This window comes from Solanum stenotomum, chromosome 7 (genome assembly GCF_019186545.1).
Source record: "Solanum stenotomum isolate F172 chromosome 7, ASM1918654v1, whole genome shotgun sequence".
In the NCBI taxonomy this organism is placed as follows: Eukaryota; Viridiplantae; Streptophyta; class Magnoliopsida; order Solanales; family Solanaceae; genus Solanum; species Solanum stenotomum.
In genome coordinates this window covers 54,140,962-54,166,211 of record NC_064288.1, presented here as the reverse complement: position 1 = coordinate 54,166,211, position 25,250 = coordinate 54,140,962, and the positions used below count along the sequence as shown (strand labels likewise).

Genomic DNA, 25,250 nt, shown 5'->3' with positions numbered 1-25,250 from the left:
AATACTTCTTTTCAAAAATATATTTTTTTACTTAGCACTGTTCCAAAAATATATTATTATTTTTTTCTTGTTACTTTTGAGTTCAAATTAATACGTTAAAGAAAAGGAATTGACAAGTAATTGGCAACTTCTGTTTGAAGTTAAGGGGAAAAGCTAAATCAGTTACTCATGTTTTCTTTTTCAATCCTAAATTTAAATCAAGCAGGTGTAGAGACGTTAATGTGATATTTTTCATTATAAATTATTTGTAATCTCACTTTTATATTTCTTTCATTATCACTTATTACAATAGGTATAATGTATAAACGTGACCCTTAATTTGGCATCAACTGACAACTATGACCTTTAACTTTGGATGTGCACAAGTAGGCACTTAAACTTGTACTCCCTCCGTCCACAATTGTTTGTCAGGGTAAAGTCATGCACACCCCTCAAGGAAAATTTAATACAAGGTGTAATTTGACTAATATAACCCTACTATATCAAGAATACCAAAAGTCCACATAACTTTTCAATTGAACTACACTATCATTAAGGGCAGAATTGAAAAAAAAAATGACTAATTATTTCTTGATTGTTTAAATTGACAATTAATCTTGGACATCTATTTTTAGTATACCTGCCAAACAATTGTGGACGGAGGGAGTATAAAATTGAGCAATTGGACACATTCGTCCTACATGGCACCTACATGAAATTTTGTGTCCTACGTGACATCCTATGTGTATTATGCCATGTAGGACAAGTGTGTCTACTTGTTCAATTTTATACAAGTTTAAATGTCTACTTGTGCACACTCAAAGTTGAAGGCATAGTTGTCCGTTGAAGTCAAGTTAAGGGTCATGTTTATGTATTATGTCATTACAATATTTTGTAAAAATAACCCAAAAATAAGTGAAACTCATGTATGATTGGGTCATTTTAATTGGGCTTTACGTGGGCTAATAATTCAACTTAACAGCCCAAGTATATGAGTTGCATTTTCTAGGTATGAATTACACCGGATAGCCACTTTGGGCACCTCTATTTAAGTTCTATCCGATTTAAAATCTAACGAGTCGTTAGATAGTTGATTAGAATTATGCAAATATTAGTAATATATGGATTAGCTATAAGGAAATTCATATAGTATTATTTTATGGCAGGAATTAGTTGTGCATAAATGATACATAGATTTTTTTATACATGTAATATTAGTTATGTTCTTCAAGACTGACTAACTTCCATAACTAACTATCAAACATGATATTACTTAGTCATATATGTAATGCCTGCATAACTAACCTCCAAAATAACTACTAAACGAACCCTAAATTTAAAGTTTAGTGAGTGTTGAAAAACTTCAGACCTCACCTGCTTCTTCTTTATCATAACATGATGAATGTAAATTCAGCTCGAACAAATTGAGACGGTGTCTTCTTAGTGAAATGTAAATAGCAAAATCTGATATTAACTCTACTCTAAGCACTTTTAAACATGTTATTACTAATGTTTTATATGAAATTATTAAATCTTCTATGTACAAAGTTCATATAAAGCGATTAATAATGCAAAGTTTAAATATTTACCCCTACTTTAGACTTCCAAATATGAAGTTAATTCTGTCTGATGTAACTCCAGACATAACGATATAGAGTTAGCTTTTAACCTAAATAACTTTAGACCTTATTTAAAACATCAAATTCCTAAAATCAACTTCAATCGTAAGTCTAAAAGAGGAAAAAGGACTTTGTTTTTCAAATGCATTTTGAGACGATTTGAATGAGCATGGACAAGTTCGAGATTCACTATTCCTCTCAATTACATACAAGGGTTTTGTTAAGATAAAAATAAAACCTAACAATAACATAAAGTCAAAGGTAGCTTACAAAAAAAGTCAGCTCTGAGCTAAAAAATATTCCCCGTCGTTCTCCTTTTTCTTTCCGATCGCCGGAGTTTACCAAATCCGACGTCGTTTTCTCCTCCGATCACAATGGCACCACCACCTCCGGAGGCGGCGGTTCACTCTCCTTCATCTCCCCAATACACTCAACAATTCTTAAGCAACGTTCTCTCCCAACGAGGTCCTTCTTCTCTCCCTTACTCCGAAGACGTCAAATGGCTGATCCGTCAACACCTCGTTTCGTTAATCGACATGTGTCCTTCTCTTCAACCCAGAACCGCTACTTTCACTTACAACGACAGCAGGACTGTGAATCTCCTTCAGGCGAACGGCACCGTTCCGATGGTCTATCTAGATGCAACCTACAATATTCCGGTCATTATTTGGTTACTGGAATCTTACCCTCGTCAATCACCGTTGGTATTCGTGAACCCCACGCGTCATATGGTCGTCAAAGACTCACATCCATTTGTGAACTCTTCTGGTATTGTTTCGATCCCTTATTTGACAAATTGGGTATACCCAAGTTCGAATCTTGTTGAATTAGTTCGTAATTTGAGTAATTTTTTTAGCCGTGATCCCCCTTTGTACACCAAACGGAACCCGAACCCGAATCCGCATCCTCCTCCGGGTACTAGTTTTTCGAATAGTGGGTCGACTCGACCCGCGATACCACCTCGGGTGTATCCACCATCACCTTATGGGAGTGGGAGTGGTGGGGTAGTGGGGAGGAAAATGGATGATCGGTCGGAGGTGGATAAGAAGAATGCAATAGATGAGCTTATGGTGAAACTGCATAGTGATATTGAAGGGTTGGGGAAGGCGAGGGAGGCGGATATGGAAGGGTTGTTTAATGCACAAGGAGTGTTGAGGCGTCGAGAGGAGGAGTTGAGGAAAGGGGTTAAGGAAATGCTGGATGAAAAGGAGGGGTTAGAGCAGCAATTACAGATGGTTTTGATGAATACTGATGTGTTGGAAGGGTGGGTTAGAGATAACGAAACGAAAGTGAAGAAAATAGGGAATGTGGATGTGGACGAGGCGTTTGAGCTTTGTGATAGACTTTCAAAACAGATGTCGGATTGTACTGCCTCGGATTTGGCTATGGAGGATGTGATTTATTCGATGGATAAAGCTATACAGGATGGGGCAATTCCTTTTGATCAGTACTTGAGGAATGTAAGGTTGTTGTCGCGTGAACAATTCATTCATCGTGCCACGGCTTCGAAGGTTAAGGCTGCTCAGATGCAGGCTCAAGTTTCTCATATGGCTTCTAGGCTGTCTCAATATGCATTGTCATAGATGTTGAATTTTACTTGGATTATGTGTGCACTATGGACAGAAGAGGTTAGTTTTTTTTCCGAGGTAGGTTACTTGTGATTAATATGTCAATGCTTTATTTCTGCACAAAGAAATTTTGGCATAAGTTTTGTATTTTCTTCAATGATTGTATCAGTTAGATAGCAAAACTATAGTGTGATTTAAGAGATTTTCCTTGATAATTGGTATCCCCAATATTTTAATTTCTTTTCGAGTCTTTGCAAGTCTAATTGGCATTGGGACCAATGATTAGCTTATGTCATTATATTCAAAGAAATGAATTGTAACAAGTACTAAATTTATACTTCTGTCTAAGATGGTTTTTGCCATGGATATTTGTACCAATGAGTCCTTTGTAAGTTATCATATCTTTGTATACTACATAACTTATTGTACTTTCCATGCTTCATTTGCTCACCACTTATAAATTTATCATCAGAAGATCCAAAACTGACCCATGACCGAGTTTTGAACCGTGCCCTAACTGGCTCTCGGGGATTTCTCGGTTACCAAAAGTAAAAAAAAGCTCCAAAACGCATCCTTCTTACTAAAGCTGTTTGGAGGTATGTTCATTCGTTGTCACATTGGCATGAAACTTCATTAAGTGAAGCTTAATTGCTTGATTTGATAAAAAAAAAGTGAACTTGAAGGTTTATAGAGGGGATAGCTTTATAATTGGTCCATTCGGAAGATACAGTTATTGTGAACACAATCTTTTCCTAATTCACTTGCATTTTCCCATACTAGTTTGTCTAATTATGATTCAAAGGCATTTCAGTTGAGGAGTTCTGTAAGCCATTTTTCTCTCTGAATTGACAAAAACTATTTGGGACTACAACTTTTTGAATGTATTAGAGCTTGAAGTCACATAAGATGCCATTTATGTGAATAATTTCTATTAGTTGAATTAGATATACATCTTTGGAATTTTACCGAATCTGCTACACATTTGTGCCATAAAGTTCAGCTAGAGTGGGAAATACTAAGCAACTCCTTATAGAATTGTGTTCTTGTGATGTTTATTCCACAGTATGAACTAGACATATACATTTTAAAGTGAGAGTGAAGAGAAAATCATTAATTCACATTGACTTTGTTCAAGTATCAAGGGACAAAAATGTATGTTAAGTAGTTTATTTCTAGTCATTCATCTGAAGAAAATACTCGAGACTGTTGCTTGACCTAAACTATACTTTCTGCCTTATTATCCAATTTTAGGGGAGGGTGGGTGGGTTACTCCTAGTGTTGTCAAAGGTGTGCTTAAGCCCTAAATCGAGGTGCAAAACATGTTGAGTGTTTCGCCTCGCTTAGTGTGCACTTTAATATCATCATCAAGGCTCTAAGACGTAACTTTCCTTGCCAATGAGCCTTATCTTATTTTTTTTTATGAAGATAGATTTGTATAGCTAGCATCAAGAAGATGCAAAGTTACAAAAGATATGTTAGCTCTTACAACAACAGACCTTAAAGCATAGGGAGCTAATCAAAAACAAAAGAGGGCTATTAAGCCAGGCTCAGATAAATGGAGGATTGAAAACTAACAACAATTGACTTATTAACAAATACAAGACTTGACCATATTAAAAGACTCGATAGTTGATAACTGGTAAGTTTCTTCCAACACAACTCCAAATACCACCTCCATGACAATTATTAGTCAAGAACTCTCCTCCTCTTCTGGTTTGGGGATACATTTACCTTTTCTTTCCTTTTTATCTTTGTCCAACCACAACTTGATTGCCATGAACTGCTCCAACATAAGTTTGACTGACAGTATATTTTGAGTGAGGGCTCTCTTTTTCGTTCTCTTCCAATGCTTGTACTTCTTTACGAAGATCTTCAAATGCCTCAAAAACATTTGATTTGCCTACAGCAGCATGATCATGTTGGAGATCGTCTAGTTTCAATTCAAGAAATTTATCTATTATTTTTTCTATACTTGTGGAGCCACAAGAATATGTTTTTCCACTTGGTGAAAAGAGTAAAACACCAACATCTGCTCTGGTCAGAGTTGCTTTCTTCAACAAGCCTTTTTTCCTTTTCGAGAAAGTAACAATGCGTGCTTCCTTAGACTCAAACAATTTCATATCAATCTTTTGCCTACCCTTCCTGATCCTCTTATCCATTGCAAAAAAACAAAATAATCAAAGAAGAAAATAAGATGTTTTGGCTGAATAAACCTGAGCAATTTTGAGAAGGAATGCTTGTGTAATTTATAGTAGGTGCTCAAGTCTATTTGTCACATGTATTGTCATGTTTATTTAATGTTTCCATATTATGAATCTATTTGTCACGTGTATTGTCATGTTTATTTATTGTTTTCACATTACGGGTTTATTTGCAATGTGTATTGTCACGTTTATTTAGTGTTCTAATATTATGTGAATCTATGATGCGATTACAATGAATCCAACAAAAATTGCCTTCTTATTTTTTCCACTACAATTGCTAAGTAATAATGTTGGATTGTATCTAAAGATAAACGAAAATTAAATTGTTACTGGTATTTAATGCTTTCATGTTATGAGTCTATTTATCACATGTATTTTCATGTTTATTGATTGTTTTCACACTATGAGCCTATTTTGTGACGTGTATTGTCACATGCTTATATTTATTTGGTGTTTTCTTATTATGTGAATCTATTACGGAATTACCAGGAATCTCAACAGTGGTGGTTAAACCAAAACTCTGTTGAAATCCCGTCAAAACATCTTCTATTCCTTTCTATCCAAACACGCTGGAAAATACAGCTAGGGATCATTTTCGAGATGTTCTTTATGGCTTTGCTGATTCTCCAAGAATCGTGCTTTCAACTCCATCCTTTATAGTCAAACGTAGTGTCCAAGAGAGGTCAAAAACCGTTATTTCACTTTATCACCAAAAAAATTTCCAATTTCTTTCATGGTTATTCTTATTTGTCTTGGACTACCCATACATATTTGTATATGTTCTTCATTTGCGTGTTTCTTCATTGAAGTTCACAGTATATTCGCTCTTAAAGCCAGGTGGACCTTAGAGATTTTTTTGCACTTTCCTAGTTTGATAACACTGGTTCTCCCATGGTGATAGTGGTTTATTTGGCCCGAGGTCAATATATTAGTTTGATTTATAATACATCAATGGGTTTACCCTGTGCGCACCCAAAGGGTAGCGGCTGCGGGTTTCCCTTGTCATCAAAAAAAAAATAATACATCAATGGGAAAGGAAGAAAATACTAATGTCTGATAGTTAATTAGCAAAAAAAAGAACCATCACATTAAGGTTCAAAGTTGTTTAATATTGTGAATTTGAAACCTTAAAATTTCTTTTTGTTACCTTTTTCTGATTAAGGAATTTTAAATTCCTGAAAGTTGTGGAGGTTGTATACAATTATATTATTAGTAGGATGGTGCAGAATATTTTGGAACCTTATTTAATAAAGTATATTTGGGATGACTTGAAATGAAAAGAACGTCATATTAATTAGGAGGAAGGAAGAATATGATAACCTGCAGAGATTTTGATACTTAACAAAAGGTAAAGCATCAAACACTCTTGTTAGGTCCTTCAATTAAAAGGGATTGTTGAGTCTTTTTTTAAAAGAAAGGGACTCAAGTTTTAAATCATAGATAAAAAGGGATCTTTTTTGGACTAGTGGTTAAAAAGGTTTGACCTCATTTAAGACCTCAAAAATTTTTATTTACACAAAGGCTCCTAAATATAAAAGACAAAATTCTACCCAGAGAAAGAAATCCGCAAGTGTTGTTTTTCTTGATACTGTAGTGTCTAGGTCATTTTCCACGCACCTCGACTATTTTCACAGAATATAGATTCTGATAACTTTGCCCAAAGCTCAGACAAATCACCTAGTGTTTTTGCCTTTGCTTTGCTGGGATTAGTACCTTAGACCTCATTGATCCCTCCTAGACCCAAACAAATAAATAAAGAAATCCCAAGCATTTTGTGAACATCTGCAAGTTGTTTCCCCTCATTTCAAAATATAAACAGTCTCTTCTTCCTCTCATAGTGTTCAACACAACTAAATACAAAAGGAGAGAATTAGATGGAAATTTGAATTAAGTTGGATTTGAGAATGGGTAGTGGTTCTTTATTTATCCTTGAGTGGGTTAGTCCTGAATTGGTTGGGTTGGTGGTCTCGTAACGTGGACTTGGGCAATTTCTTTTCTTAAGATAACTTTTGGAGTTGAGTGTATCGGAGTCTAGTTCGTCCTGTTTTTATATTGTCATGCTTCAGTTGGCGGTCTGGGCGTGCCGGAGGTATTAGAGTGTGTTAGAGTCCCGCATTGGTGTGAAAATGAGCTAATAGTCTCCTTATATGAACTTTGACAATCCTCCTCCCTTGAGCTAGTTTTTAGGGTTGAGTTGACACTAGGATTATGAATAGTCCCTATTTGAGGATCCATGTTATATTCCCACGCTCTAGTTGGCGGTCTGGGCGTGCGGGGGTATTTGAGCGGGGTAGAGTCCCACTTTGGTTGGGTAATGATTTGAGATTTTCTTATATAAACTTGGACTATTCTTTCCAATTTTCAATTGTAGATAAGATAGTTTTCGGAAATAAACACATGTCCTGAAGTCCCAGTAAAGAAAATTTACTCGGATTTGATTAATCTTGCAGTTAAAAAGGAATAACTGACTCTGGAGATTCACAAAGGAGACAGGTCTTGGAATTGATGTCAGTGAGTTTCTGACTGTGACGTGGAGTGGGACAGTTGGAATCACGCTCAGGCTCTTCAAAAATACCAACTGATGTCTATTGAAGCTATGTATCTTTTAGAGGATCCTCCATGGGTGGCAACATTTTTGGTTTGGGTGCGCTATCGTTTGATAATGATCATACTTTCCCTAAGAAAACTCTCCCTGTTGAGTTTTCAGTTGAAAAACTTTTGAATTATTTGATTCACTTGTTTCGAAAACATTTTCAATCAAGAGTCGAAAATTACAAAGTATTTAATGTTTGAAGTTGATATAGAACATTTCTGGAGACGAAAAAGGGTCGATAGAGGATTGCTTGCAACAAGCTATGAAAGAGAACTCTTAACCGATAATATACCTTTCTCGGTGTATTGGTTAAGATCAACGTGTAGCAGTAGTATCGATTCTTATCAATTTAATGTTTGATACGTGAATCATTGACTCACACGATACCTATCTATCGAGGTCCTTGGCATTTGAATATTGCCTTGGAGATATCATCCCAAATACAAATTAATGCCAACTTGAAGGATTAATTAACAAAACCTATGCTTTCACGTGTTGAGATCAACGTTTGGGACACTTAAACAAGATCTTAAGTTCTCTCTATCAAAAACGTGATTTATTTTCAACGGCTTGAACTCGAGACCTCTAAGATTAATAGAGGCAAAACCAAAGTTTTAGGACCTAAAGTTGTAGTTGTGGGTTTTTTCGAAACCTATGTTTTCGTGGCGTAGCATAATATATGTGTGAATACTCGCTAAAACTTACAATAAATACTAAAGTAGATATGGATCCATAAATTTAAAAGTCCAATGAATTTAGGACTAAAAACTTTAAATGTCGAACCTATAGTCAAATGTGTGAATACGTCTTTGTCCACGTCCACCGCTCTTTGTAGTATTTCCTTTGTTTGCCACCAGTTTTGGGGTCTCGATTAATTTGTCAACTATAACCTAGTAAATGTGAAAATGCTCGAACAGAGACATCTAATTAAAGGTGAAGAGGTCCATTCCATATTCTCAACAATGGAAGACGAATCCAAAATAATTAAAATTATAAACTTTATAGTAAATATTATTAATCATAGTAGTGAATGTTGTCCCTTAAAACTTATGAAATGTTAATTAGGAAGACGTGTAGGTGTTGTCACTATTCATGCTTGTTTGTTCATTTTAAATAAAATATTAAAACTCACTTATCAATCATCAATTGGACTTATCATAAAGTATTATTATTATTTGGTGTATCTTCTGACTTTGTTACTAACTTCAATTATTATTATTTTCAAAAATAAATTAAAGTGAGTAGTAGCTCCATATGTAGAAACATGGAGAATGACAAAGCATCAAGTTTCAAGATCCAAACATGCTCTGTGCCTTTTCATTATTATAAATAAATTTAAGAAAAAGAGTCAATTTTTGGCCTTTATTATAATAATAAGAATAGTATAGTTTATTCTTTTTTTAAAAAATATAATTAAAAAACAAATAGCAAATAATGAATGGTTATTAAAAAGATAATAATCTCCTATAATGACTTATTAATTGAAGTCAAAATGATTGGATATCGTTTAAAATCTAACTTAAGAAGATAAGCAATCATGGTTTATATTCATATATATATATATATATATATTTCCACTTATTTTCATTTTACGAGCTCTTTCGAGTCGAAAGTTTATAGGAAATAACCTTTCTATACCAAGTACCACAAAAGTATAATTTGCGTATATATTAATCTCTTCAGATACTATTTATGAAATTACATGGAATATGCTATTTTGAAATGGAATCTTCTTTTTTTTTCTTTGTACTTTGGTCCCCTCCTCTAACGGTCTTTTCCTTTTTGTTTTGTTTTAAAATTTATTTATTTATTCATATATTTGTCTTGGTTGGTGAGAACTAAGGCATGAAGGACTTTTATTCTTGCCCTTTAAAGTCTGTTAATTAATAAATATTTTTTTTTCTTAATTGAATATGTTATTGCATAAAGAAAATTACAGGTTTAGTATTATTGTTTCACTTTATTCTTGTTGGTGCACATCATGTCATCATCTTGATTTAGACTTGTTAACTTTATACCTAATTCACAAAGATGAGCTATGTAATTTAAAATTTAAAACATAAGATACATTTCCTCTTTTTTTTCTAATGATAATTTAGTTTTTTTAATGCTAAGCATGATTGTATGATTAATGATGCTAATGAAAAAGTATACAAAATAGAGTTATTAATATATATGACTATTAACTAGTTGGTTAATTTAGTTGAAGTGGAAAAATATTAATGGAGTGTTATATGACATAATGATAGTGAAAGATAAGTTCGAAAAAATAATTATAATATCAACTATATTACTATGTTTAGGAATTTTGAATGCGAACCTAACAAATTTCATACATATTTATTTTAAAATTTATTTTTCTAACTATTTAGATGCAAATTATTACTTAATTTTTTTTATAGATGAATTTTTCGAGTACTTCTTCTTATTTAAAATTATTAGTTTTATGTAAGATTTTATCAATTCAACGTGGAAAAATATTATTCTAATGAAGCAATCATTATATGAATTGTTAATACAATTCTATAAGTAATAAGTTGACAAACTTTAAGCAAAAATGAGTTTTAAAAAATAAATAGTGTGAATGTTAGCAAAGAAATGTAATATATATATATATACATATATATACTTTTTATTATAAATAATTATTATTTTTAATAAAAAATAAACACATAATTTGTTTTTGATAAATATTTGAGGCCTTCCAAAATTGGGGGCCTAAGGCATATGCCTTAATTTTTACAAGGCAGAGCCGCCCATGGGTCAAGTCATATCTTGGGTTGATCTACAAATTTATTGATATGTATATGTAAAATGGCGAATGTGTTAAAAGAGGACAAAATTGACCTAAAATTACATGAAAGGAGTTGTCTCAAAAGACCTAAAATCACATGAAAGGAGGGTGTGTTTAATTTTCTAATTTCTGGTTGGTCAAAATATTGTGAAAAACATTTTCTCCTGAAAACAAGTTCATTAAAATAAGAAAGGAAGTAAAAAAAATCCATTAATAGCACTCCTAATTCATTGTATCTCCTCCGCGCACTTAATTTCCATTCCTTGACCATTCCACCCTCAATCTTTTACTCGCCATGCCATTTTATCTCATAGCATTTTGTTAAAATTACATAGACATAATTATTTTTAGAATAATATTTTTTATTACTTATCATTTATCAAATATCAGAAAATAAGTTTTTTTTTAAAAAATCTTTTTATTTATTTCCTAGTGAGATGAGTGAAGATTTTGACACTAGACCATAAAGTTAAGAGAAAACAAGGGACCTAAGCACTTGGTTTCTACTTACCATTAAATCCTCTTTTTCTTGTTTTACCACAAAACTCCAAAAGTAGACTAATTTTTATGGCAAAATTTGCTCTTCTCCTCACATGATTTTTGTGGGCTTTTAAGTTGTTGTTTTCACTCAAAAATACCCCCATTTGTCTCCTACCCATTGTTTTGATTTCCTTCCCCCCCTCTTAATTGTTTAAATATTTGGAAAAAAATAAAATAAAATTCTACAGAATACTATCCCTTAATTTTGTCATTAATTACTCACTTTACCTTATCTTGACGGAGCAGTAAGTATTCTTTTATCGTTAATTAAGAGGTCTTGAGTTCGTGTTGAATACAAAATTGTCTTTGTTAAGGAGCGTTTTACCCCATTGTGAAACTTTCTAGTGTGATTTTGAATTTAGTCGGGCTCCAATATGGGTACTAGACATCAAGTGGGAAACCATTTTTTTAATGACATAATGGCTAAGAAAATTATAAGATGAAGAAATTATAAGTTAAAGAATGAAACTCTCAATTAAAAAATATCATCTAAATTGAAAATTCAAATAACTAATCAACTTTATGAAATTTTTTCTTCAAAATTTGAGTTGAAAATAGTTAATACAATTACTTTTAATCAGTATTCAATCAAAATATTTTTTAATTCTAGTATCTAAATAAATTTTGCTAACTAGCTTTAAGGGCTGTCAAGTATTTCATTTTTACTTATTAAGTTGGTGTCAAAACACAATGCAGATAAATGTATTTATAGGTAATAAGTGTCCCTTAATCCTTAATCAAAAGAAACAGACTCGATATCTTTAAAAATAAAGTCGATTTTAATTGAAAATATTTTACCTTTGAAGCTTTTGCAGTGCATATTTGAATCGATCCATTTCTAAATCATATATCGAACGATGAATGAAGAATGAAATTAAAATGTACGAGGATAAACATATTTATCAAGTAATAAATGTTCCTTTATCTTTAATATGAAGAAACGATCTCGAGGCTTTGGAAATAGAGTCGACTTTAGTAGAAAACATTTCACTCTAAAATGAAGCTTTCTCGGTACATATCTAATCCAATCCATCCCAAAAACGTATTCAATGTAACATGATCGAACACCGAATGAATAATCGAAAAAAAATGTCCAATCCATCCCAAAAACATATTCGGTGTAACGTGATCGAACACCAAATGAATAATCGAAAAAAAAATGTGCGAGGGCAAAATGGTCAAATGACAAAAACCGCTTGTTGCGTGCACAAGGGGTCGATAACATCGATGATATTGCAGCCCCTCACCAACTCCTTATATGCCGTACTATAAAAGCCTAACTTTCTCTCCCAATTTTCTCATTCTCTCTATAAACTTCTCTCACTTTCTTCAAATCTACTTTTTTAAGCTTATTAATCATGTCTTGCTACAAGGGAAAGTATGCTGGTAAGTACTCTTTACTTGCTCAAATCTTGATTTTTTGATCCAAGATTTGATTTTTTTGATAGATCTTGTTGTTTTGTCATCTGGGGTTGTGTTGTTTTTGGATCTTGGTTGTTGGGTATTTTTTATTTTTTGTTTTGATGTAAAGACTACAACTTTCTTGAAGAAAAAAAGTTTTGATCTTTGTGTTTGAAGGATACCTTTCATGGTCCCACTAGTAGATCTTTATGTTTGTTTTTATCTTTGTGATTGTTATTTGCTTCATTTGTTGCTTAATTATTAAGCATATAGTGTTGAGGTTTTTTTTTATAATCTCTGTTGCATGTTTAATATGGATCTGATTTATCTTGTTCTAATCAGTTGTAGCATGTTAATTCCTGCGGTAGTTCAATTTTTTTCTGTAACATGCCCAGATTTGATTTGTTTATAGTTTTTGAATCTCATAGTTGGTTAAAGTTGATATCTTTTTAACAAATGGTACTAATTGCCCTTGAAAATTATGATTAGGATCTGATTGCCTACAGTGTTCTTGATTAGTATGGCTATATGATTAAATCTGTTAATTTGGGTGCTTTTGGTTTATGTTTTAGTCTATGTTGCTATAAGCTTGATAGATTTAGATCCATAAAAATAGTGTATTTTTGGAGAATCCGACCAAAAATGAGTGATTAGTGATTGTTAAGAGGTAATTAATGGTTGATTATCTGCAGATGAGCTTATCAAGAATGCTGCATATATTGGCACCCCTGGAAAGGGTATCCTTGCTGCTGATGAATCCACTGGAACAATTGGAAAGCGTCTCTCGAGCATCAATGTCGAGAATGTAGAATCAAACAGGAGGGCTCTCCGTGAGCTTCTCTTTTGCACCCCTGGTTGTCTTCAGTATCTTAGCGGTGTTATCTTGTTCGAGGAAACACTCTACCAGAAAACTGCTGCTGGTATGTTTAGAAGAACTTGATTTGTTACCACTGATAAATCGTTTTATTTGATTGTTGAATTTAGTGTAAATTCGTGCTCGTTTATGTTTACGACTGAGGCATAGTAGTGCTCGATCCTAATTTGTTTAGGACTGAGGTGTAGGATTAGTAGTAGTAGTAGCATTACATTGATGATCTGATATTGGTGGCAGGCAAGCCTTTTGTTGAAGTCATGAAGGAAGCTGGAGTCCTTCCCGGTATTAAGGTTGACAAGGGTACCGTTGAGCTCCCCGGGACCGATGGTGAGACCACCACCCAAGGTCTTGATGGTCTTGCAGAACGATGCCAAAAGTACTACGAGGCTGGTGCTAGGTTCGCCAAATGGCGTGCCGTGTTGAAGATTGGTGCCAATGAGCCATCTCAGCTCGCCATCAATGATAACGCCAATGGCCTTGCCAGATACGCCATTATTTGCCAGCAGAATGGTCTTGTACCCATTGTTGAGCCCGAGATCCTTGTTGATGGAGCCCATGACATTCAGAAGTGTGCTGATGTTACCGAGCGTGTTCTTGCTGCTTGCTACAAGGCTCTCAATGACCACCATGTCCTCCTTGAAGGTACCTTGTTGAAGCCTAACATGGTCACTCCAGGTTCTGAATCCCCCAAGGTTGCACCAGAAGTGATTGCTGAGTACACCGTCCGTGCTTTGCAGCGCACAATGCCACCTGCTGTTCCCGCTGTGGTGTTCTTGTCTGGTGGACAGAGTGAAGAGGAGGCCACCGTCAACCTCAACGCCATGAACAAGCTCCAGACCAAGAAGCCATGGTCGCTTTCCTTCTCCTTCGGACGTGCTCTTCAGCAGAGTACCCTCAAGGCATGGTGCGGAAAAGAAGAGAATGTGCAGAAAGCACAAGCTGCATTCCTTACAAGGTGCAAGGCCAACTCCGATGCTACACTCGGAAAGTATGCCGGAGCTTCCAACTTAAGCGAGGGCGCTTCCGAGAGCCTCCATGTCAAGGACTACAAGTACTAGATCAAAGTTTAGTTTTCATGTTATTTCTTGATTTATGTTTTGAAAATGAGATGACAATATGGTTTTACAAAAATGTCTTTATCTGTGGACATAATGTGTAAGGCTTTTTTTTTAATTTTTCGTTTAATAAAAAACTTTTGAGTAACAATATTGGCTTTGTGATATCTTCATGTAACAGTTTTTGGGATTGGGTTTATTAAAATATTATCTTTTGGTTTAAAACTTACTAATTGTGTGTGGTTCAATGATTCTTGATGCATTGCCTTCTTTCTAGTTTCTACTTTATTGTTTCGAATGTTTCATGTCGGTTTGTGAAGGTTGTGAAGGTGGTCTCGTTATCCATACTTTCATTCTGTTCCTCCTTTAATATACCTAGATGTATAGAGTATTGACCTACCGATCTCTGTTGGATCAACTCGATTGACCTTATACCATAGGAACAAAAGGGAGATGGTTGTGAGAGCGGTGTAGATAAAAGTTGTGAAGGTGGTTTAGTTTTTCGTACCTTAGATGAATGGAGGACTGACCGACCTTATTCTAATATAGGGATAGAAATTGTGAAGGTGGCCTCGTTATTCATACTTGATTCAATGAAGGACCAACCTCGATAGCGTTAGACGGATTTTGGAGTGCCTATCACTCTCTTTGGTTAAAACTAATTCTTGGTTTAAAAATGACATTAAGGGGAAAATGATTCTTATAAATAAATAAATAAATTCCAACGGTTAGTTTTTGGTATAGGAATATGTGAATTGGTCCCAATTTTTTTTCTTTGTTTTGGTACGTGAAATGTAGTTTTCTACATGTGGGGTTGTTTGCTATCTAATCTATTTTCTTAATTGTGGTCCCTTATTTGTTTGTTTACATTGACTGTTTTTAAAAATGACATTAAGGGGAAAATGATTCTTATAAATAAATAAATAAATTCCAACGGTTAGTTTTTTGGTATAGGAATATGTGAATTGGTCCCAAATTTTTTTCTTTTTTTTGGTACGTGAAATGTGTAGTTTTCTACATGTGGGGTTGTTTGCTATCTAATCTATTTTCTTAATTGTGGTCCCTTATTTGTTTGTTTACATTGACTGTTTTTTTTCAACTTATCTATCATGTGATACTTGTGGGGTTAGGTGTAAAGTTTAAATCCCTTTTCTAAGTAATGTTTTTTTTCTCTTTTGGGTTGGTGTTCTTGGTTTGTCAATTGTCATAGCTCAATTCAAGATCGCGGAAATTGTGAGTTTTCAGGTTTAAACTTTAACGAGGCAAGGAATTATGAGGGTTAGTTGAATTTTAAATTAAGAAAAATTAGCATTTGTTAATACAGACATAAAAGGTCAAGTTCATGAATCTGAGTTTCATGATCTCGAAATGTCAAAATAATCACATTAGTCGTAACAAACATAGTGAGTATTGATTACCAAATCGTTTATAAACCCACCAAATTTCAAAACAAACAAATCCCGTCAATCAATATTCAACATTCATATTAAAGTGCAACGTAGGTTTGCCTGTAGAAGAACTTGAACATGTTCCCATTAGATTAAAACCTCAATACTCTACCAAGTGAGCTATACATCCCAAAGAAGATATATAGTAAATAAGGATTGGTACGGAGAAGAGATCGACCCTCTTCTTCTTAATTGTTGAGAGTTTGATTGGGCAGCTATTTATACAAGGCCCATATGTAGTAAATTCATTTGTTTAAATGGGCTGGGATGCTAGAATGGGCTTGGTGTGGCCGATCCTTCTCTCTTTTTTGGGGGGTAAATTTATTCTACTAGATAGAGTTTAGCGACTTTTATGAAAAATAAAAACACTGGTTATTTGGAAGTGTTTAAATCAACTAACTATATCTCACTTTGTTGTCTTGTTCATGCCCTCACCCTCCCTAATGCTATCCTTCTACACTAATCATGTTCGAGCAATAAAGTTTACTCATTCATATCGATTCATTATACTAGAGTCCTAACATTCTTTAACATTCTTTAACATAAAAGGTGGTCGGACATTCGTCAAGCCAATATGTGTGTGAAACTTTTTTTTTCCTGTTAATACCTATTTTTGGAAATAAAAATTAAGATTATTTTCCTATTATGTTGGTATTTCTCAATGCTATTCATTAACAAAGGCCCAAAAGCCTTTTCGGGAGGAAGAATGAGTAAAGCCCAAAGCCATGTGAAGTTCTAATTTACAATAACTTCAGCAATATATATTGTTTGGTCATTAGTTTATCAACATGTTTGAAATATACATAGTATTTACACTTATTAATATATGTATAGAAATATATAATTAGTATAACTTATATATTATCTATACACTTTATATATATTTTGCAAATTAGATGATCGAATGATTTAAGACCCGCAATATCTATAGAGAAATTGAGTTTTTAATTACTTAATCTGTTTCAAATTTGTTGTTTCACTAATTTATAATCAAATGTGTCTATTTTCAGAGCTAAAGTTTGAAAAAATAATTTTTTGTAACTAAAACATATATGATTAAAAAAGAAGATTGATGACCTAGGTCATCAAGATCTTCCTTTATATTTTAACTGAGCTTTGTGTCCTTTCAATATTCCTATTCATCTTGTCTTGTCTAAGGCATCATAATAGACTAATTATTCTATATTTATATAATATTCACTATAACCTAAAGATTAAGAGAGTAAAGCGTTTCTCTTCCATAGATTCGAGTAAGAGATTAATTCTCATAATAGAGTCTTCATTACAGTAGAGCATCCTATCGATATCTATCAAAATTTTCGGCTGGCATGACATCTTATAAACGAAAATAATGGATGCCACGCTTTATTCTCTCAATCACTTTTTGTTTTCTTTCGGCCTTCCGAAACTCTTACACGAGATTCAAAAGTACACATTAAATACTTTAGTTACAACTTTTCTTATATCAAGATTCAAGACGATGATAAAAAACATATTTAAGTGTATTATTAATAAAATTATTTTGCGAGCGAAATTCAATTTCCTTAGAATAATCTTAACTTTTAATCATAATATATACTTTCTCCAACTAATACTTATCAATAATATTAATCTTTCTTACTCTAAATTCCATCAAAGCATTTTTTGATTTGCTAGTATAACTAATATTAATATATAATGTATATAAATGAAAATTATTAACTTCCATTGTACCAACCATGCTGCATAATATAAATTCTCAAGAGTTGGTAAGTTTTTGTTTTTTTACTGAGAACATGATCTTAGCGCTCTAGATAACCATCAAGCTCATCCTATTGAAAAGTGAAACAATACTCAATTACATACTAATTTTCTACTATACATCGTGGTATTAGCTTTATTCATGTAATTTCTTATCTTTTGATATTTATACCAAGTGACGTTGATATTATTGATCTTTTTCTATAATAATTGTCATATTTTCTTTATTATTATATTCATTCGTTCCTAACTATTGAACTTAAACTGAGAATCTATCTATCTTCACGTAAAAATAAAATTTACGTACACTCTATTCCTCTCAATATTTTACTTGTGAAATTACATTGATACGTTGTAGTTGTTGGAAGGGTTGGTCAACTAATTATTAAGTTGTCATTTGATAATTTCTGAAATTACCTAAAAAGCTTTTATGTCATAAAACGTCATCAACCTGTGTTACTTGTTGTTGAACGGTACATTTATTGAAGCATATATATTATGCTAATAATATTAATATTTATTTTTCCAACAATCTCTGAAAAGTCATATAATAAAGTCTGAAAAAATTGTATTTACCATTCATAGTTATAAAGAGAACATACTTTAAGCAAAATACATGGTCAGATTTACTAAATTAGGATATTTGAAGTGAAAACTAGACAAGTGCATAGCTTTGTGATCTCAGTTACTAGTCATATCAAATTGCCTCATCATACATCACAAGATTTAAAAAAAAAAAAAATTAAGATTTTTTTTCTTTTATCAAAAAATCTGAAAAAAAAGGTTACAATAGAATAGTTAGTTATTTTTCATTTTTAATTAAAGATTTTAGGTGTGTATCTAATGTATGACATTATCTTTGTTAGAGAGTTTTCTTTAACCTCAATAAAAGACTTTTTAGAGTGAATCAAATTTAATCAAATCGTTATAATTTGAGTTCCAAGAGTTGTATCATGACTTTTATATTACTGTACTTCTTTTTCTTGTTTGTTTTGATATGTTTTACTTAAATCGATTATTTATCGAAAATAACATCTATATCTACATAAGCTAGAGGTAAAAATCACTGAGTATATTGATGTTGAAATGGAAAACCAAAAAACAAAAAAATAAGTTGAGTACGTAGATTATCTAGCTAAGAGATTATTTAGGCAGCCTTGGGAGTATGAATACATTATCTAAGAAGTCTCGAGTATAAAGTCGTCTTTATCAAAAAAATTAATAAAAAACTTTATGAGATTTTCCCTCATGAATTGTAGTTTAATTAGAATTTAATTAAATATCAAATACGAAATAAGAAAAAAAAGTAGAGAATGAGTAAATTATCTAAGTTTTGGAAATAACAAAACTGGAGAGGACTGAAAGATAATGACACAATACATGAAACAGGAAATATTTAGAAAATACTTCTGAAAAAATCAATATATCACCTTTGCTATTTCAAGTGTTTCATTACTCTTAACATTATAATAGAACACATAACATACCATAGTGTAAAATAACTTTTCACTATCAGACAATAACGAAAAATTAAAATTATCACTAAAGGGATTCAAAATAAAAAGAAATAAACACTTCAAACAAGTAAATTCAACGTTTATTATATATACATAAATATAATAAATATCGTGTCATTTATCTAGTGAGTTTAACTTTTATTTATTGACGATTGTAAGAATTTTTCCCCCCTATTAGATCACCTATAAATAAGCATATGTATTTAACATCCATAATAAATTTAATTCACAACTTAAAATATAGGCGGATTTAAAATTTAAAGTTTAAGGATTTTGACAATTGATCTCTCAGAATTTGTCACTACACCCACAAACTATTAGGTCTTTTTTAAAAAAAGTCTAGACTCGAAATTGATAATCTGATCAAGCTCATGCAAGCGGAGTTTAAATGATTTGCTTCGAATTGGACATAAAAACAAGAAATAAATTACAAAAGCTACTTCAAATGAAGTAACATAACTAATCTTCCTCCTACATAACAATTTTTTCTTCCCTTTGGTTGATCCAAATATATAACAATTGGCTCTGGGATTTAGCATATTGATAGAAAAAAATAAAAATCAAGTCTTATTTATTCCCAATTTATGGTTTTTTGCCAGTGGTTGCAGCTATATAATCAAGACAAGTTCAGAGAACTTATTAATTAAAAATGCATGAAAGTCTCAATTTTTCTGCATATTTTGAGAATTAAACTTTTAATGATTCTTGTTATTGCATATATTATTGCATTATTTGAGAGATAAAATCTTAGATATGTTTATAATATATAGTGCTAATTTAACATCATATATACATTGTGCTAAATTTACTAGTATAAATAGTGTAATAGACCTAAGAAGCTGTTGGGGTGGGCGTGGGGGTTGGTGGAGGGTTATCATAAAAAGTGTATGTAAATCCTAAGATGCAATTTTGAGGGGGGGAAAAGCTTATTTTAAGATAAAGATGCTTAACTTAACCTTATAATATCACGTTTTACTAATTAGTGGCAGACAAGATAAGACAAGTATGACAAACCCACTGAGTTAAACAGTAGTCCACATTATGAGTGTGGATGAATAGTTTGCCAAAATTTTCATTTTACTAATGAAATATTGTCATTCAACAATGATGATTTCAATTTACTTAAAAGAAATTAAGGTCCTTCATGTTTAAGATATAATTTGAAATTATTCCTACACATAGTGTTTAAGGCTGTGATATATTTCAAGAACCACAATGTAACATTTAATTTGTAGGAAGGTGTCCATATTCTATGTATCTACATTATTATTAATCTCTAAAATTCTCAAGTACAAAATTTATAATAGATTACTCACATAGTGCTTATTTGAGGAATATAAAATGTTATAAAACTAATTTAATATTTTTATTCATAGAGCTGTTATTTTACTATTCGCGTCAATTAGTGTTAGACAAAACAAGAAAAGTACAGTAAAATCACTTGAGTGGAATATAATCACATCATCTTTATCATGAATGAAAAGTTAATTAAAGAATATCTTTTTAATTGCTAAAATAGTTTTTTTTTTTTTTTTGACAAAAACAAAATCATTTGCTACAATATCCTAAAATGTGTTTTAAATATTTGATGTGAAATCTTAGTTGAAAACAGCCCAAATTCACACGGTTTTATGAGACAAACTTAACCCTTTTTTAATGCATATCGAAAATCATGTCTTTCGAATTTAATATTATATCGACTTTTAAATATTAAAAACGATCATAATTGAAAAGAAAGATTATGTGTGGCCCAACCAAGAGCTAATGGTTCATACTGGTTTTGACATATCTCCCTAGTTATAAAAAGCAAGCGTTATTCTGAAAAAGGCTTACTTAGGACATGCTCGATATGACGAAAAATATTTTATATCAAAACATTTTTTAAATAAAAACTTTGTTACCATCCAACACTCTAACTATTTCTCATCTCTGACACCCTATCGAATAATGGATCAATAATCCATTGGCGATTACTCAACTTCTAAAATTTCAAATTCCACAAATGAAAACACCTCCAAATTAAGAAAGGATAAACATTGTATTGCAAAAATAATCAAACACCAAAAATATTAGCAAATTGAAGAGAACAAGTACCACAATTGGATTACTTAATTTGAATACAAAAGTATAAATAGAACATCTCATAAAAATAGTAAAATTAGGTAGACAAATTGATCAACCTCCTAGCTAGGACAAGTTAACTTCAAATCAATAATATGTTCCACAAAAACAGTTAGCAACCCAAGACAAATAACTTCATGTCAATCAATCTTTATTTTTTTTTTAAGTAAAAAAAAAAAAAAAAAACTTACAAATTGTCTTGTTGTGACGACACATCTTCAATTATTTCCACCACCATCACCACCTTTGCTTAATTTCAATTCATAATTTTCCCATAAGTTTTGATGATGATCTCCCATTAAGTACCTAAAACATGATGATCCATCAGCTTCATAATATTGATTGTTGATTTGTACATTACTATTGTAACATAACAAACTTGTTGAATTTTGTTCTTTTCTTTTCTTGTTGCACTTCATTAGGTAACTATTGATGCTACCCCATCTTTTCTTGCACATTATAGCACTTTTTTCATATCCCAAAATTGCCATTTTTTCACTAATCTCTTCCCATAATACATGATCATCTATTGATGATGAAATTCCCAATTGTTGAAATCTTGATTCCATGCTAGTCCTAAGTTGTATTAACCTAGTTATTTCACCATCAGGCCAGTGTTGGTCAACCATTTCTTCATCAAGATTACTCTTCAAATCTTTACCACTTAGCTTGTTCACAGCCTCCATCAAAGCAGCATCACGTGTTTCTATCCATGCCCTCTCATTAGCCCAAAATTTATGTTCCCTTTCCATACGAATCGTTTCTTGATTCCTCCATTCTTCTTCTCTCAATATCCTTTCTTGTTCTTTATGTTCAATCATTTTCATCATTTTCTCCAACCATTCTTCTTGTTTCTCCATCAACTTCCTCATTTGTCCATCAATGAAATCTTTTATCTTCGCCTTTAAACTCCTCTTCCCCCTCCTCTTCTTCTTCTTCTCTTGATCACTATCATCTGAAGAAGTCGTATTGAATTCAGATGAATTAGATAGACTCATGCTATCGGATATCTTAGTAGCTTGATGGACGTGGTCATGATAATTATGAGCATCTTGATTCATGTTGTTATTAACGGAATTATAAGGAAAATGACTTCCCTGATGAAGAACTTCCGTTGAAATATTATTGCTTGTTTCACCATATAAAGCTTCAAGTTGTCGAAAAAATCGATAGTGTTTTCCATCTTGTCTTCCAGCTCTACCCTCTTTAGTTTTCTTGTAGTACTTGTACAAGTTCTCAAATTTCTCTCTACATTTCTTTCCAGTCCTTTGGTATCCATGTTCCTCAGACATAATCCTATAATAATTAGTTAATGTGAAATTTTTTAGTAGTAAAAAGATGTAAATTAAAGAAAGCTAAGGTTGATCAAAAGTTTAAATATTGGAGCGACATGATCTAAGTAAGATATATAGGGATTTTAAGACGAAAGAAAATAAAATCTTATATCAAAATGACTTCTGACATCAAAGAATAAGGAATGGTTTAATCTATAAACTACAATTACAACTTATTTGGAATTGAGTCGTTGTAACAAAATCATGTTAAGGGGATCCTTAACTTAATTCTGAAACTATTTCTCGGAAGAAAATAAGTTTAATTTTTTGAAAATTATCATCTCGAATTGTATATAGTGCACAAATTTACGATTACTTTGGAAGGAAGGTAATAACAATAATTCAACAAATTATGGATCGACAGAAAGATTTTTTCATACTTCATGACATAACCCTAATTTTGAATCCCCAAATGATTCAATGTGTCACGTGATGATATATTGATATTTCCTAGAGATAGAGACTATACAAAACCCCTATTTGGAATATATATAGTTAATTACAAATTTTTATTTTTTATTTTTGCAAAAGAAAAACAAGCAAAAAGGAATTTTGATCTAGGTAAAAAAGAAGCAAAAAAAAAGGGTATGTGATGTATTAATAAAGATGAAAATAACACCTAATTCTCTAACTGAACTTCAATGTATAGTGTCATTTTCTAACACAAAATTGGCAACTTATTCACTGTGGGAGTTTTTGCTTAAAAGTGCTGTTTTTTCTCCAGAAAACTGATTGTTTCCTTTTTCTTTTCAACAGTGTACACAAAATTATGTATAGATTTTCCAAAAATCTATGTTGCTCCAACTCTTCAAAAATATTGTCGCACCACCCGTGTTGGATCTTCCAGAAAATGTACTATTTTTGGAGGATCCAACATGTAACTGTTGATATATGTTTTTGAAGAGTAGGAACAACATAGCCCAAAATTCTCCTCATCAAAAGAAAAAAAAAAGGTAATAACTCAAAATAACAATTTTTTGGAAATTATTTTACAATAACAAGTGAATAAAAAACACACACAATAATAATAATAATAATAATAATAATAATAATATTAGGTTTTGTGTTTATATTTTTATTTTATGGTACCTTGAAACTTCATCCCATAAGGGTCCTTTTTGATTAGCTTCTTTGAACTTTGAATCCAATCTTGATCTGATTTCAAGTAGTGTAAGTGTCTCTTGTCTCGGCCACCGTCCGCTTCCGTCTCCACCACCACCACCACCACCACCAGTCTCCATCTGATCCATTCCGCTAAATCCAGCACTCGTAGTAGTAGTTCCTGTAGCTGTAGCTGTAGCAGCTACAGGAGTACTCGAGTCCGTAAGGAACTCATGTTGGTGGTGGTGGTGATGTGGAGTAGTAAGCCCGTGACCAGATGAAGACAAAGGAACTTGGGCCAATCCCATCACCATCTCATACTGGTGATGGCCCGGCCCGAGATTCCTGTGTTGTTGTTGCTGGTGAGAAGTAGCAGGTAACAGCTCTGGTGGTACTTGTTGGATCGAACCGAAAATCGAACGCCCACCGTTCATGTATTGTCTTAGATCTGCCATTCCATATTGATCTTCCATTTCAACAAATCAAATCTTATGAGTCGTCACTCATTTGAAATCCAGTAATTTTGGTTCAAACTCTATATATATTCAGAAATTTCGAGGGGGGAGCGGAGGAGTTCGATTTGAATCGTGTTCTTTAGAGAAAAAAGCTTTGCATTTGAGTATGAAAAAGGAGCAGTACTGGAAAAAATGGACCCATTTTTTTTTAGAAACTTTTTTCTTTATAAAAATATTGGAGTAATATTATGAAAAGATTATAAAGATATTTTGTTTGATATACAGGAAAAAATAGTGTAAGGTGAAGGGTGTTTTTGGGACAAATTTGATCAAAGTGAAGAAAGGACAGATAAGAGTGGAAAGGTCACGAGAATACAAAATCACTACTATAGTTTAACCTTTCTTTTTTTATAATCGCGGTGTTTGAGTCAGTTTGCGCGTATCTTGACTAGTTTTACGATATACTTTTTTTTTGGGGTGACGCTCCCAACAAGATTTTCTCCATACCCAGGACTTGAATTTGAGACCTTTGGTTAAGGGTGAAGCACTCTCACTAGTGCACCACAACCCATGTTGGTGTTTTACGATATACTTATCTCTCCTATAAGCAAGAAGTAATGGGTAACTCTGTCTGTTAAGATTACACAATTGAGAAAAAATCACCTAATATTTTATCTCTGTTAAAATTTGAATGGACGTAATTTATGAGAGTGGGATTCGTAATTTGAAAAAATAACAATATGTATATACTATGGATACATATGTAAGATATTTTTTATTTTTCACCCAGTATTCAATGTCTGTTTTTGAACTTCGATTAATACAAATTCACAAGGCTCGTTAAAGGGGCAACTATCGGTAGCGAATGCATATATAAGATTTTTTTTTTTTGTTTCTCATCCGATAT

The 25,250-nt window shown here is 32.4% G+C and overlaps 4 protein-coding genes and 1 non-coding gene across 6 annotated transcripts; 3 read left to right on the top strand and 2 right to left on the bottom strand.

Annotated features, from left to right (window-relative positions):
• The first annotated feature begins 1,850 nt into the window (after positions 1 to 1,850).
• On the top strand, positions 1,851 to 8,168 carry LOC125871575 (protein ELC-like). 2 transcript variants are annotated; one of them, XR_007447024.1, is made up of 2 exons: positions 1,851 to 3,244; positions 7,821 to 8,003. XR_007447024.1 is itself a non-coding variant. In XM_049552201.1 (2 exons), exon 1 carries the CDS (start codon positions 1,973 to 1,975, stop codon positions 3,179 to 3,181), a length of 1,209 nt encoding a protein of 402 aa, XP_049408158.1. In that variant the 5' UTR covers positions 1,851 to 1,972; the 3' UTR covers positions 3,182 to 3,226; positions 7,821 to 8,168. The 2 variants fall into 2 exon arrangements, 1 of the variants encoding a protein (XP_049408158.1); XM_049552201.1 differs by having other exon boundaries at positions 1,851 to 3,226; positions 7,821 to 8,168.
• On the bottom strand, positions 4,912 to 5,325 carry LOC125870047 (agamous-like MADS-box protein AGL61). The gene has a single exon (XM_049550413.1). It carries the CDS (start codon positions 5,323 to 5,325, stop codon positions 4,912 to 4,914), a length of 414 nt encoding a protein of 137 aa, XP_049406370.1.
• An 83-nt stretch (positions 8,169 to 8,251) lies between the features above and the next one.
• On the top strand, positions 8,252 to 8,447 carry LOC125871988 (U2 spliceosomal RNA). The gene has a single exon (XR_007447101.1). It is a non-coding gene; the product is annotated as a U2 spliceosomal RNA (small nuclear RNA).
• A 4,058-nt stretch (positions 8,448 to 12,505) lies between these two features.
• On the top strand, positions 12,506 to 14,778 carry LOC125870261 (fructose-bisphosphate aldolase 6, cytosolic-like). Its single transcript, XM_049550649.1, has 3 exons — positions 12,506 to 12,683; positions 13,391 to 13,618; positions 13,810 to 14,778. Exons 1-3 carry the CDS (start codon positions 12,656 to 12,658, stop codon positions 14,628 to 14,630), a joined length of 1,077 nt encoding a protein of 358 aa, XP_049406606.1. The 5' UTR covers positions 12,506 to 12,655; the 3' UTR covers positions 14,631 to 14,778.
• Positions 14,779 to 21,417: 6,639 nt separating this feature from the next.
• Positions 21,418 to 24,564, bottom strand: LOC125870953 (trihelix transcription factor PTL-like). The gene is made up of 2 exons (XM_049551503.1): positions 23,877 to 24,564; positions 21,418 to 22,749 (listed from the first exon to the last, which is right to left on the bottom strand). The coding sequence occupies exons 1-2, from the start codon at positions 24,359 to 24,361 to the stop codon at positions 21,672 to 21,674; spliced, it is 1,563 nt and encodes a 520-aa protein (XP_049407460.1). The 5' UTR covers positions 24,362 to 24,564; the 3' UTR covers positions 21,418 to 21,671.
• Positions 24,565 to 25,250: the final 686 nt, after the last annotated feature.